Source organism: Lytechinus pictus, chromosome 14 (genome assembly GCF_037042905.1).
Source record: "Lytechinus pictus isolate F3 Inbred chromosome 14, Lp3.0, whole genome shotgun sequence".
NCBI lineage: Eukaryota > Metazoa > Echinodermata > Echinoidea > Temnopleuroida > Toxopneustidae > Lytechinus > Lytechinus pictus.
In genome coordinates, this window is record NC_087258.1 from 14,978,250 (window position 1) to 14,993,903 (window position 15,654).

The 15,654-nt window shown below is 36.9% G+C and overlaps 1 protein-coding gene across 1 annotated transcript; it reads left to right on the forward strand.

The window, feature by feature from the left end:
• Positions 1 to 315: 315 nt before the first annotated feature.
• Positions 316 to 12,983, forward strand: LOC129275809 (protein LZIC-like). Its single transcript, XM_064109277.1, has 7 exons — positions 316 to 398; positions 3,066 to 3,248; positions 4,661 to 4,796; positions 8,474 to 8,572; positions 9,299 to 9,394; positions 10,520 to 10,601; positions 12,607 to 12,983. The coding sequence occupies exons 2-7, from the start codon at positions 3,148 to 3,150 to the stop codon at positions 12,657 to 12,659; spliced, it is 567 nt and encodes a 188-aa protein (XP_063965347.1). The 5' UTR covers positions 316 to 398; positions 3,066 to 3,147; the 3' UTR covers positions 12,660 to 12,983.
• Positions 12,984 to 15,654: the final 2,671 nt, after the last annotated feature.

A 15,654-nucleotide genomic window follows, 5' to 3' on the forward strand; every position in this document is an offset into this window, starting at 1 on the left:
AAATGTGATTCTCTCCCCCCCCCCCCCCGGGCAAAAGCTTGATCGGATCCATCACCAAGAAAAAAAGGGGGAAGGGAAGAAAAAGAGAAACGTGAAATCGAATGTTATTTTATTAATGTATTCTCAAAATCTGTCACAAAATTAGCCTTTCATAAATGAGGAATATGTCAAAATTTTCGCTTGCTCACTAATTAATCGAAATTTGCCCCCTACAAGTTTGGCCCCTCAAAATTGTTGTGTCACATACACAAAATAGATACTCAGTGGCTCAAAACATCAATTCAAGGAATTTTGGACAATCTAAGGAATATACTGTACGTGATCTTATTTGAATACTCAGAGACACCATAATTTAAGTGCAGTGCATCGAGCTAACTGCGGAAACTGTCAATTTCAAGGTAAATATACAAGGATTTTAACCCCCTAAGGATGGTAGATACAATAATTGAACTTGATTGAATGTGTTTGACACCAAAAGTGATACGTTTTACAAAATACTTGTGCCTTGGCGAGGCCCTACTTCAGGGCAGGGCAAGGCCTTCAATGTTTCTCAGACTTCGTTTATAGCGAATGGGCGCGGGAGCGGGAGAACACTCAACGAGGCACCGACAAGGCGAAGGAACGGACGGGGCGGTGTCCCTGCCTCACCCTGTTGCCGGCTGCGCTGATCCCACTCAGCTCATTTCAATGTCGGACTTGCCCGCCCAGCGCTTCCACTCTTCCCGAATTCCAGGAATATCCGGGAAGTTTTGCTATTTTCCAAGATCATTTCGGGAAGTGAATTCCAGAAAGTTGTAATTTCCAGGAATTATATTATTTTCTTAATAAACTATGTCAAAAATCTATCTCAAAATTGGATCTTTGACTTTGTTTAATTTAAATTGTAATGAAAATTTCAAAATTGTTGCTCGCTCGCTAGACCAAAAGCTTCAGACTTCAGTCTCTGTATTTTGGTTGTTCCGCTGAACTGCGTTGGCTCACTCACCAATAAATGGGGATGATACTATAGTAAAATGTCAGAAATTGTTGAATAAATCCACAGAAACGACGGTTATTCCTGTCTACTCGCTCGCTCGCAATTCTTTTGCTTGATACGTCGTATTTTGGTTTTCGCCCCCTCAAAATGTTTGGCTCATAACGGCAGAGGGCCCTATCCATCAAATCATCATTTTTGTGTATAGAAGAAAAGTATAACACCTTAAGGGAGACTGGACAACATGCAACATCTGTAAAATTTCCGGGATATTTTGTAAAATTCCAGGAACTTTCACTTTCAGAGTAGATCTAGATCTAGAATTCTAGTCTAAATTCTAGGAAGTTTCGTATTGAAAAGTGGAAGCACTGGACTTGCCACTCATTCAATGAGCAAGGTTATGATATAACAAATGCTTGAATTTTTGACACTGCCAGTTTCCATTGCAAATAAAATTTAATAAGGAGTTAAGTGAATTGAAGTCTTGTAATTATTTTTTCTGAATTGAAAATAGAGATTGAAAAATGAAAGTTTTCTTGAAATTTTACTTTCCACCAACAGTAGGCCTGCACAAAGATATGCCCAAAACTCAAGTTTTTGAGCGCACCAGTGAATACAAAAATGATCCCACATTACTAATGAAAAATAGATTGCAACTGTATGGAAATTAGTATTTTTTAATACAAAAAAGACATTTTAATGAATTTTTAAAATGTGTGTTGTACTTGTAGGCCTACTACTATTATACTCAATAGATCTAGGCCTACATCTACATTTAGATTCCCCACACAGGCAGGATGGTAGCAGTGAACAAGTGGGGCTTGCTTGCCTTGGCCTTGCCCTGGCCGTGCTTGAAGGTGTTTTCAATTTTATTTTTAAAATTATCACAAAATTACGCCCGCGAGTCTCCACTATATTAAGTAACAGAGTCTTTGCCCCAGGCAAGACTCAGAGTTTGAAGTCTTGCCCTTGGCCAGGCATCATGCTCAAAACTAAAGCCTCATGCTCAGTCAAGGCCAAGCCCGATCAATGACTCTCTAGATTAACTTTAAAGGTCAAGTCCACCCCAGGAAAATGCTGACTTGAATAAATAAAGAAAAATCAAACTAGCATAGTGCTGAAAATTTCATCAAAATCGGATGTAAAATAAGAAAGTTATGACATTTTAAAGTTTCGCTTATTTTTCACAAAACAGTGATTAGGTGAGTCAGTTGATCATGTCCATCACTCACTATTTCTTTTGTTTTTTATTGTTTGAAAAATTACAATATTTCATTTTTTATAGATTTGCCAATAAGGACCAACTTGACTGAACCATATAGTATTAAACAATGTTAATTCCACATGTTCAGAGAGGAATTAATCGTTGTATCACTTGACAATGAGAAGAAAGTTAGAATATTTCATATAATAAAATACAAAAGAAATAGTGAGTGGATGACGTCATAGTCTCCTCATTTGCATACCAGCCAGGATGTTCATATAACTGTTTTGTGAAATTAAGCAAAACTTGAAAATATCAGAACTTTCTTATTTTACTTCCGATTTTGATGAAATTTTCAGTGTTATGCTTGTTGGATTTTTCTCTTTTTATCAACTTTTTGTTGGGGTGGACTTGTCCTTTAAGTTTAGGGCTAGCCTAGGCTTACCTTAAGCCTTATTTTTTGTATTCATTTAGAAAGAAACAAAGACTAGTAGATCTACAGTTTTTCTATTTTAACGCAAGTATGTCAGATTTAATGCTAACGATGGGCTGACAGCAGCCACAAGTTATGGTTCAACTGAATCTGATTTTACGATAACTGATTTTTTCAATTATTATGGACTCGATCATCTAGTCAGTGTAGTGTAGCGCACACGAACCATCTTCTGAGACTGAGGCACTTACTGATCAATAAACTTCTTTTTTTTTACATATAATATCAAACTGTTAGGGGAATAGATAATAATGAGGCCTGTGTTCGTGTAAATGGTACACGTCTTTATTTTCTTTTTACATATAATATCAAACTGTTAGGGGAATAGATAATAATGAGGCCTGTGTTCGTGTAAATGGTACACGTCTTTATTTTCTTCCACTGACGTCCTCCAGGAAGCTTTGACTCGGACTCTGAGCAGTTGGAGAACTTGGTTCATCGTGGGAGTAAACTGTATCACTAGTAATTGCCAGGAGAATGGCTTCTAGAGGGCGCTCTGAGACGGAGGCATTGAAACAGAATTTGGAAGAGCAGTTGGATAGGCTGGTGCTACAGCTTGGTGATCTGGAAGAATCTAAGTATGTCTTCAAAATTATTTACATTAATATTTTGTTGGGAGAGGGGGGCATTTCACAAAAATTATCTGACTTAAATCGCATACATTTCGGGTTGCATTTGCATCACTGCATTGGTCAGTTCAGTTATCTTGTGCGGGATGGTGCTATTAAGTGTGACTTAAGTAGAGTCATACTTTTTATGTGTTACATGTTATTATACTAATTGTAATGAATTTATACTCTTTGAAAAAGTTGCCAAATAATTTTTAAAAAATTAGTCATATTCATTACTGCAAGAGATAGAGAGATGGGCAGAGCTCTACATACATTGACAGGGATATCTAGATAAGTACAGAAACTACACATTTTTAAAATGAATAAATTTTATTACTTTTTTGTGGGAGGTAATACAATATTGCCCAATAATGATTTTTGTATCGCCTGAACTGACCTAGTAATCTTTTTTCCTGTTAGTCTGTTAAAGTTTTATTCAACTTTTTGTTTATTGTTTAGAAAAATGAATTAGATCATGAATTTAAAAAGATATGAAAGACTTCAGAGCCTGATGTGATCTTTGAGAAATTCACCAGTACCACTACAAATTTTGATATTCATTTTGGAGCATTATGTCCAACTGGATTAGTCTCGGAACTTTGAAACAGAGGGTTGCGGGTTCAAACCCCAGCCATGGGGTAATTTCCTTCAGCAATGAATTTGTCCACTTTCCGCTGCACTCGACCCAGGTGAGGTACATGTAAATGGGTGCCTGGCAGGAATCAATTCCTTGAAATACTTGTGTGCTGTTAGGCTAAAGCTATGGTAATAATAACCAAGATCCCTTAGAAAGCACAGACATTAATAGATATTAAAGGGGGAGTGAACTGTGTGTGGTCTCTCATTGACTGTGTGTTATAAATACGTACTCTTAAAATATACGTTTTTAGATTTCTACTCATACTGCAGAGAATAAATTGACCCATAAATGTATTTGTGTAGAGAAACTAAAATGTTTTGAGAGGAAAAGTAATTTAATGCTACTTATGGTAACATAATTATTGCGGTATAAATGTATTGAGTAGTTAATTAGTATGTTATCATTCAAGTGGGTCTATATTACTAGACTACAATAGCATTATGGGTCAGGAAACTGGTCAGGGGGCCGTTTCATAAAGCTGTTCGTAAGTTAAGAGCGACTTTAAGAACGACTGGTGATCCTTTCTTATGTGCTAAACCATCGCCAATGAATATTCCATTTACCACAAGAAAGGATCACCAGTCGTTCTTAAAGTCGCTCTTATACGAACAGCTTTATGAAACACCCACCAGGTATGAGTAGTTAAGGACTCGAGATGGCGCTATTGGTTTGTATCTGCTTTAACATGATGCACAAACTGAATAATTTTACTTTTGTACTTCTGTTTTTTTTTTTAAAGGGATGATCTGGATGAAGATGAGTATGAAGAAACCAAGCAAGAGACTATGGAACAGCTTGAAGAATTCAGTAAATCATTAGAGAAATTAGGAAGCGGCAATATGAGCTTGGTAGATGACCTCAACTCTATGCAACTGGTAAATATTAATATCTCAACACTTCCCATTTTAGTTTTGCCATTCAGGAGGGATAGTGATTTTCTGTTTACTGGTAATTCCAGTGTTTCCTCAGATCCAAAACAAAATTCCTGAAACTGAATAGACCGAAGAGACATTTTCTGGAATTTTCACGTTTGATTTCTAACAAAAATCTGGCAATAATACAGTGAGCCTAAATTTGGTCCAACTCCAAGTGACCAAAATCAAGGAATTTTTTGTTCACGCCCTCTTTAAAAGTAGGAACAAAATTATGAAATGTGAGCTACGTATCGAGGTAAGCAATTCTTTAAATATAACATGAATATTAAAAGTTGCTACGATTAATTGTTGTTAATTGTAATTTTTGGATTTCCTGGAATATTTTCATTTCCCGGACCTTTTCTGGAAAGAGTCAAAATTTCCTAAATTTTGGGAAGAGTGGAAACGCTGTGTAAATCAAAAATGGAAAATCATTACTTTTCATGTGAAGATTCATTGAATTTTCATGTATATGTTAGAGGGTCCTTGTACAACGTTTGTTAAATTGCTCTTCTGGGCCCAGTTACATGAAACCTAGTGATTGATCAGAGGGTTTATTTTACCATTGATCATACACAATAATCAATGCAGTCATAATCTAAGAAGTCAGACCCATGAACACCTGGGCCCCGTCTAACAAAGAGTTACGATCGATCCGATCAACCGTAACTCTATGGAAATCCATTAGTGACATAATTTTTTCTACGAAAAACTTGCACAATGTCCTCTGTATGCAAAGAGAAGCGCAGTGAATTGTCAAGAAAGCAATGAATGCATGAATATACATCATAGCTAGAGAATATTTTGATCAAACATGCATAATAGATGTTGACGTTGCTAACCGTCCATAGTTACAATCATAACTCTTTGTAAGACGGGGCCCTGCTATGCGTAATGTCATGAGGCCTGGGAATTTCCTGTTTTTTTATCTACCTTTATCCCGAGTCTTCCTGAACCCCCCCCCCCTTTATCACTGCCAGTAATGACAATGTGTAGATTGGAATTCCTTCAAGTACAAGGACACTTGTATTGTTTGCATTGTAAGCAGTGTCAATGGCCAGATAAGAGATTAACTTTTAATGGGAATTCTGCATTGTTTGAGAACAGGACATTTCCTGTTCTTGATATCCTTATCACTCCCAGTATCGCCATGCAGAATAGAACTCCCCCAAGTACAAGTGTAAATCATACACGTAAATCATACACGAGTGCATGTCTGTATTGTCTTGCTGTCTATGGCTCAATAAGGGAAATTAGATTGATGGAGAAGTACATTGTAGGCGAGTACTGATCCCAGGGGGGGGGGGGGCAGTCAAATATATTGCTGTACACACACATGACCAAAAAAACACGTTTAAAGGGGTGTTTTTTCAGTTTTGGACGCGGTCCGCGCGTGGACTTGTTAAGGGTATCAAAAAAACAGATTTTCAAGAAAAAGGGTGGTTTTGAAAGACTGGTCTATGGTCAATGTTTTTTCCCCCAAAGCTTTTTTTTGTTTAAAGACTAGCCAAACGTGTTTAGGGTATGTTTTTTTTCCCAAGCTTTTTCCCTGAGGTCATATTTTGGCGATAACTTGTTTAGGGGCCAAAATGTGTAAATAAACCCCGCGAAAAACTTGTTTAGGGGGTTATTTTGCACACAGAGAAAAACTTGTTTAGGGGGTGTTTGGAAATTACCTGGTCATGCGTGTGTACAGCAATATATTTGACTGGCCCCCCCCCCCCCCCCTGGGATCAGTACTCGGATACCGCCTCCCCATCACTGCACATACTGACATTATTAATATTATGTACAGGTTTGAACTCCCCCAAGTCCAAGGTCGATCATGCATGAATACATGTACAATCTCTGCCTACAAGGGCTCTGAGAAAATGTTAAATGAGCTATTCATGGGTTAATGCGTACCCATAAATGCAAAAAAAAAAAATATATATATATATATATTAAATAGAAGGTAATATATGAAAGTAAAGAGTAACACATCCATGACATGACTACTGCATGTTCATACCATCTTGGAACAATTCCAACAGTTTAATGTTTCATAATATTCAGAGAGATAAACCAAAACCTACTGGGCAATTGCCCCATTCCAAATAAAGCCCCCTCCCATGAAGTTTGTGTCTATGATCCCTCAGATAGGATATTAAATGGAGGTCCTGTGCAGTGAAGAGTCACCACTTCAGCATCTTATGAACCCATTGCATCAGGTAATTTGTTTAATTGGGGGCTACCTTTCACAACCTACTGCCTAAATCTGCCACATTGGATAAGCTGCAGTGAAATGGAGATTTCCAGGACTCCTTTGTAGTCTGCAGGCACAGACCCTGATTGGAACTTTGATCAACAAGTGTGCCTCCACGCAAAGACTAGCACATACAAAAAAGAGCCTTCAGTACACAAGGCATGAGTAGGCTGCACATTTAGACCCTTAACTCGAGTAAAGGGTTTGCCCAGCAGACTAGTTCCTTTGAGTTTTTCGGGGGAGAAAATTGAACCCTCCATGTATTCCCCCTCCTTCATTGCACTATTCGTATAAGATAAGTGGAAACCCTGGGCCCCATAATAAAAGTAACTATAATGGTAACTTTTTCATCCAACGGTAACTACCATGGTAACGCTGATCAATAGCCTATCAAAATCAAGGATTCCATGCAAGTTACCATTGCATGGCAAAGTTACCATAATGGTATTCTTTCATGCAACAGGGCCCTCGGCCCTGGTGTAGCAATCCTACTGCAATTTGTGCAGTCATCGAGAGAAGAGACCTGTAGCTGTAGGTCACGCTGATTCAGTTTGCTTTTCACTTCCCTGGCTTAGATGATACAACACAAAACAATAAGATGCATTTCTTTCCTCTCTAAAAGTCAGCTCTTTTTCTTTTCTTTTCTTTTTGTGGGGGAGGGGGGGTGGCATGCTCATCCACTTTATTGTCTCGCCTACTTGAAGGCGAGACCTAGAGATCCAAATGTCGTCCGTCTGTCCCTCCGCAAAAGTAAGTCACTTTTTAACCAAACTTGGATGGTAGATGTACTTAGGGGGCCTGCATGTTATACTGCAGTAAGAGGTCAGGTGTAAAGGTCAAAGGTCATTTTCAGGTCAATGTTAAAGTTTGCATGCAAGACTGAGACTCTTATGAAACATAACTCTGCAACCGAAAGTCACTTTTCACCCAAACTTGGGTTGTAGATGTACTTGGGAGACCTGCATGATATGTTTTAGTCGCAGGTCACATGGTAAGGTAAAATGTCATTTTTAGGTCAACATTAAAGTTTACATGCAAAACTGTCTTATGACACATAACTCCGCAACGGTAATTCACTTTCAAATCAAACTTGGGTTGTAGCTGTACTTAGGAGACCTGCATGTTATTGTGTTCGGATGTCACAAGGTCAAAGGCATTTTGAGGTCAACATTAAAGTTTACATGCAAGACTCTTATGACAAATATTATTCCATCCCAGTTATTTCACTATGAACTTTTGATACAATTCTGTTGCTGGCCTTGCAAATCGCGATATTTTTGGTCATTTTCACAAGTGGGTGAGACACAACATCGCTTATGCCTTGTTTTGATATGTATGTACCATTGATAAAGAAATCTTGTGAAATTTTAATGATATTTTTATTGTTTTGTAGGCTATCCAAGCAGCCATCAGTGAGGCCTTCAAGACACCTGAGATCATTAGATTATTCGCCAAGAAACAGCCAGGAAACCTCAGGCAGAGATTAGCACAGGTAAGTCGGTCACAAAGGCACACACAGAAACAGAACTGCCAACCAGACCAATTTTGGGGTATTTTTTACATTTTTTAAAGAAAAAATTAAAAAGTATGGATTTTCTTGAAAAAATCATATAGTTCTATAAATATAGTTCTATAAATATAGTTCTGTACATTTTGATTCATCCAGGAAGAAATTCAAAGTACGAAAAGAAAGTAAATCAATTCATCTGGGCTTACTTTTATTGAAACGGAAAACAGTTTCACATCCGATTCACATGAGCTTCTTCAGCTCATGTGAAAGATGTCTGAAAGACAATAACATTGATTTTGCGTTGGAGCCAGGTGGCAACAATGGGGTTATTACAGAAAATTCAAGGTTACTTGAAAACTGAGGAGGGGCAAAAATTGATAATTGGGTAGTTTTTAGTGAATCTCCCATTTCCAGAGATACCTTTTTTCTATTTAAATTATGTATTATAATTTGTCTACAAAATGCACCGTATTTTGTATATATCTTTATGTGTTAATTATCATTGGTGTTGTTGAATGTAATTATAATGACAATGATTTGTATCGTAAATATTTGTTATAAATGTATGAAAATGATTTGTATCAATATCTATGTCATTTCTGTTGGAAAAAAATCTGAATCTGAATCATGTTTTCAGTACATTAAGATGTTATAATTTTACAAGTATTTTTATTCACATTTACTTTTTCCAAAATGTTTGACCTTTAGCTTAAAGAGGATGAAAAAGTCGGTAGAATTTCAACCCCTGATTACACACAACAAGCAGTGGAGATCCTCACAGCAGTAAAGAAGCTTGGAGAAAAGGTAATACAACTAATGATAAAACTTTCTTAAAGGTCAAGTCCATCCCAGAAAAATGTTTATTTGAATCAAAAGAGAGAAATAAAACAATCATGACCCTGAAAATTTCAACAAAATCGGATGTAAAACAAGAAAGTTATGACATTTTAAAGTTTTGCTTATTTTTCACAAAACAGTTATATGCACAACTCAGTGACATGCAAATGAGAGAGTCAATGATGTCCATCACTCACTATTTCTTTTGTTTTTTTATCATTTAAATTATAAAATATTTCATTTTTTGTTTCTTAGGAAATAAGGAGAAAATTAGAGTATTTCATATAATGAAATACAAAAGAAATTGTGAGTGGATGACGTCATCACTCTCTTCATTTGCATACTGACCAGGATGCGCATATAACTGTTTTGTGAAATCAAGCGAAACTTTAAAATGTCATAACTTTCTTATTTCATATCCGATTTTTATGAAATTTTCAGTGTTATGCTTGTTGAATTTTTGGGGTGGACTTGTCCTTTAAATAATGCAATAAAGTGCATTCAAGTTTATGTGAAATTCACTTTTGCAGTTGGGACACCTCACTTGAAACGTCAAAGTGCACATGGTATGTTATATCTTATTTATACGCAGTATAGCACGCCCTCTTCGCATGGTTTGACCAGTGTGGTGATCCCTTTTATACTGCTCTCATCTGGGAATTGAAGTGCGACTAAATCACACTTGGGTCTTTGTGAAACAACCCCCTGGAGAACAAGGGTCGGTCAGGAACATGTTTCATCTGTTCAAAGTGTGGACAATGTTGTATATTGCCATTGGTCACTTTCTATTTTTGGGGGTTATTTTTAGGGGCTATATTTTCATCACATCAGGTCATTTGTTGAATTTTGGGGGCTATCTCTCTTATCTTTTTTTTTTTTTACTCTACGCATTGAGCAGTATCATTCTGCTATATGCAGAATATTGATTTTCCTCAAAATTCTTGAGTAATGTTTGTGGCAGATCTTGGGGCGATTCTTGAAATGAATTTTAAGGGCGATTTGGGCTGTCATGAGGGTGAAATTGCCCGTCTCCCTCATTTATTGCATACTTTGGTGTAACACTTAGATTTTATTATGAATTTGTCTGTTTAGTTGACTCCTGCTGAGGAAGAGTACCTGAACAGAAACTCCAACCAAGCACTTAGTAACTTTGAGAAAGTAACCAGCGATGTAGGTAAGACTAATGTAGAGGCATATTTTAAATTCTAAAATACTACTTGGTGAACACCAGGGCCCTATCTTACAAAGCAGTACGATTGATCCAATAAATCGTAACTCTATGGAAATTCATCAGTGTCACCCTGTCATAATTTTTTCTACAGGAAATTTGCAAAATGTCCTTTGTAATCAAAGGCGAACACACCAAATTGTCGGGAAAACAATGAATTAATGAATGTACATCATATCTAGAAAATATTTTGAACTAACATACATTTCATTAGATGTTGATGTCGCTGGCCATCCATAGCTAAGGTTGATCGGGTCAATCGCAACTCTTTGTAAGACGGGGCCCAGAATTGTCTACTTTCCATTTGGTCTCATCCCACTTGGTCTAATCCTAGTCTATTACCAGTTTTTTTTATTAATCATTAGGTCTGATTAATCGTTTCCAGTGAATCAATACCCATTTCATCTAATATCCACTTTGCTGAACACCACTTATACCTTGGTCACAGTTGCTCTACGGCGGCCGTACGGCGAGTCGAAAACAGCCGTTTTAACATTTTATGGACGAGCTACATATAGGTGGTTTGTATAAAAATGAATAAAATGGCTGTTTTCGACTCGCCGTACGGCCGCCGTAGAGCAAATGTGACCGAAGTATAAATCTTATATGATTAGATGAAATGTTTATGAATCATATTCTCATGTGACGAAGTGCAAAATATTAAGTAGAGTGGATGAAGTGGAAATGAGACCAACTTGGCATCAGACTAAATGGCAATTGGACTAAGCGGGTATGAGATCAAGTGCAGTGTAGACTAAATGACAAGTAGACCATATTGACTTGATATGGACGATATGGACAGAAGGACTTTCTATACAGGTGCTACTAAAGCAGGTTTGACTGTAGGCGCGATAGCTCAGTTGGTAGAGCGGGGATTCGTATTCCGGTGATCCGGGTTCGATTCCCACTTGGAGCGCTAGTGCCCTTTGGTAAGGCATTAATCTTCATTACCAGGTCCTTCGGAGAAGGCCTTAAGCCGTCGGTCCTCCGGTTGCTTGCTTACAAGCATTCATGCTTTCTTAGCAATCAGGTAAAAAATCCCCACCAATCAATCAATTGAAACAAATAGATAGTATTTTGATATTTAAACCTAGGTTCAACCCTAGTCTAAACTAGAATTTGAAACCGCACTTCTATGGAATGCTGGCTTCATAATTCTCCTTCCTTCTTTGTGGCAATTAGAATGTACCAATCAATTCATTAGAATTCATTATATTTTTATGTTTTCCCATTCTTTCTCTTTCATGACTTTTGACAACTTTTTGTAGCAGGATAAGAATGATTTCTAATTGGTTAATGAGTTGACAACTGGCACTCCATAAAAAGTGTGGTTTAAGTAAATCCAGGTTTACTAAACCATGGCTACCAGAATATCACCAAATGGGTTAAGCCCATGTGGTATTAGGCTATCTGAAATGTAGACCAACTGCGTGTAGACCAAGTGGAAGTAAACCCTTTTAACCAGTTGAAGATGAGATCCTGAATGATTAACTTTCACGAGGCAGGTCTACTTCAGCTGATATTTTATTCAGTGTCAGGATTCAGCAAATGAGCCCTACGTAAAAATGACTTGAATTTGTAGAATCCACCCCCTCATCTCCCTGTGTGAACTGGGCAATTTCTGTTTATAAAGCATGGGATATGACCTTGGCTCGGGCTTTGAAGTAAAGTAAATTGCACTTTGCACACCGGAATGTGAAGAGTTTGCAATGATTGTGAATTTCTATCAAAATATGGGGAATTTGGGTCATTTTGAAATTATCACTAGAAAGGGCTTTCAGTACTCTATCAAAAAATGTAAAAAATGAATAACAATATTTTTTTGATAATATCGGCCATGGGGCCCTTTTTCTTTCCAAATGATGATATGGACAGAAGGACTTTCTAATTCTATACAGGTGCTAATAAAGCAGATTTGACTATCATGCTTTCTATTCTTACTTGATAACAGGTGGGGATATCCTGAAGGTTGCTGGGTCACAAGTTCAACAAGCAACAAAATGATCTGTATCTCACACACACACACAGAGCGTCATGCCTCGGTCACACAGCGAAACCTGCCCCAGGCCCACCAAATATATTGCATTATTACCAATGGCATAACAGTGGTCGATTTGGAGTCAGTTTCTTTGGTGTGACTGTTAAATCCTTCTGGGAAACCAAGTCCTACAGAGATATCAACCAAGAAGAGATTTGCTGAGGAATGCTAGTATGCAGTATAAAGGTAACCCAGAAAATATAATGGCATGCAAAGAGATACGTATCCACTTGGTCTGGTTGCAGGTGGGCTCATTCTTAGAATGCTAAACAGCCAGCACCGGCTGCATTTGCTCTACGGCCGACGTACGGCGAGTCGAAAACAGCCGTTTTATTCATTTTTATACAAATCACCTATATGTATAGCTCGTACATAAAAATGTTAAAACGGCTGTTTTCGACTCGCCGTACGTCGGCCGTAGAGCAAATGTGACCAAGGTATTAGCGCTAACATAGCAATAACAGAAGGCTCTGTCGCATTTTTTGGAATGTGATTTCAGACGTTGATCCAGGATGTAAATATCGCTTTGTTGTGATGTAAGGCAATGCTGCAACATTGCCAGTTGTACCTGAGCCTCTATAAGCAGATTGTTAGGGCTTAAAAGATTACTGTGCAGCCATTTCAGATTGTTTAAGACCGCTGTGGCTTAACCCACTCGTAGGCCAAATGATAATTCATCTGCAAAGACGCCCTTGCCTCTGTCTGTTTTGTTAAGATCTTCATGTTTTCCAGATTGCTTTTTCTTGTACATGTAACACCAAGTCCATGATTTTCAAATGTGGGTTAATATTATCCCATGTTTATATCAAATTTTGAATTTCTTAGAACTGATAGAGAAAGACTCGTCATGAATTATACATCAGTATCTCAATGTTGCTGTTTGAATTCTTGATGTATGTTTTATTGTGCCAATATATTTTGTTAAGAATCATTAATCAGCGCATATTTACCCAGATTTCCCAAATTAAAAATGGCGAAAGGAGATTTAAAAATGGCAAAAGGAGATTCATCTTTACACAGAGGGCCTTAGATATGTAATAAAAAGGGTGGACTAGCTTCTATTTCATGGATTAAAAAGATTCCATGGCATCAGTTACTTGTTACGCAGCACCCTGTCATCTATACCAGGATGTAATTGCTTTTGGCTCAGCACATATATTTACTGTTTGAAAGGTCCAAGAATGAACATATACTTGCGATTAAAAAAATATAGCCAAACTCAATTTGCAAGAGTTTATTTTTATTCCCAGGAGCACAGACAAGCATCGAGACGCAGACATTTTATGTACTATTTATTGAATGTCAAATTAGAAAAAAAAATGCTTAAGAAAGATGAAATTTTCTGGATAACTCTGGTATTTTAGAGTTTGAATGAAATGTGGCTAAAAAAACATCAAAAGTAATTATAAATTTGGCACCTCTTGTCAAAGGCTTACTTCATTAGTGGACCTTTTAACTTGCTGACTGCATAATTAGATAGTTTCCACATACTTCATGTAGGAAACATTTGATGTCCATAGCCAATTGGTCGATTTCATGTACATGCTTGTATTATACCAAGCACAGTGATGTATGATACCTTAAAATATACATATTCATTAAAGTTAACCCATCTTTGTGTATTCTGGCCGAAAAGGTTCATTTTTAACACTTTATACATGAGCCATTGGTTGCTCTGTGTTGACAAATATGATTGGTGAAAATGAATGATTTCTCGTACTGCTTTCTGGGAGAAGATGTCGAAAAGTATTTATTTATTGTACAGAAGGTCTTATATAATACTGTTTCTAGGATTGCGAGTTTCCAAAAATTCTGATGCCAATTTTGAAGGCATATAATAGATTGATCTCAAAATCCATTAAAAGGAACTGGTATTGATTACCGTAATATAAATGTGCATATAGTATATTTAAGGAATGTGAAACAGATTTGTGATTTATAAAACTGTTTGTCAAGTTACGCATGACTTTATGTATGACTGGCCCATGTTTTTAGGTTTTAAGTCAGCTTCTTAGGGGATATATTATTGAGCACAAGAAATGGTCTCCAGTTGGTTCCATGACATTTGCTCCCACGGCAATTGCTCCGATGGAAAATCTGCACATTAAGGACGTTCCACAGTTATGTTTGTGCGCATTATGATCTGCGCATAGTTTACACTCTGCGCGCTGATGTCACAATGTATGAACAGGTGATTAATTAGCTGCGGGTATGAGCTGATTTTTCTCATCTTCTGCACTTTAACTGCAGATCCGATGCGTTATTTCATGAAGCTAAAAATGGAATTATTCCATGGACCATTAAAAAAAAAATCTCTACAATTTCAAAATACTTTACTCTGCAGTGCTGGCAAGAATCACTAATATTACCCCGAGTTTGAATAAATGGTAGAGTGGGTTTGATTTTTTCTTCACACAGACACAAATCATTCGGCGCATTTTTGGTGTATTAAAAAGCACATTTGCTCTAATAAAAATGTAGATAATTTAAAAACAAGCACATGAACCCCTATTTTTTAATGTTTGTACATCTTAGGTATACCTTCCTCTACAACTCTGCAAATTTTGGTGAAAATGACATGGATTTTGAATTAAGTGCAGCATTTATTGTACGTTTGTAGTTTGTTATTGAAATCTCACATTTTTTAGATTGGGATTTTGTTATATTTTACGCCATTTTTAAGAACTGACAGTGCTGTTAAATTTAAAATTGCAAACAAATAGCACTATACATAGATTCTCCATTCTAATAATACAATTATTAACTCTCTTGCGAAATTTGATTACTTTTTCATGTATTTTGACTGAGTAATAGAGGTTTAAACTCAAATGTAGTAATCTTGGGCGGTCTAAAAATGCCAAATTATTTTGAATGCGCAATTCTTAAGAACATCAATTTGAGTGAACTTTAAAGCTCTATAGCAAAAAATCAAGCACATGGACCTATGTTAATTTTTGCATA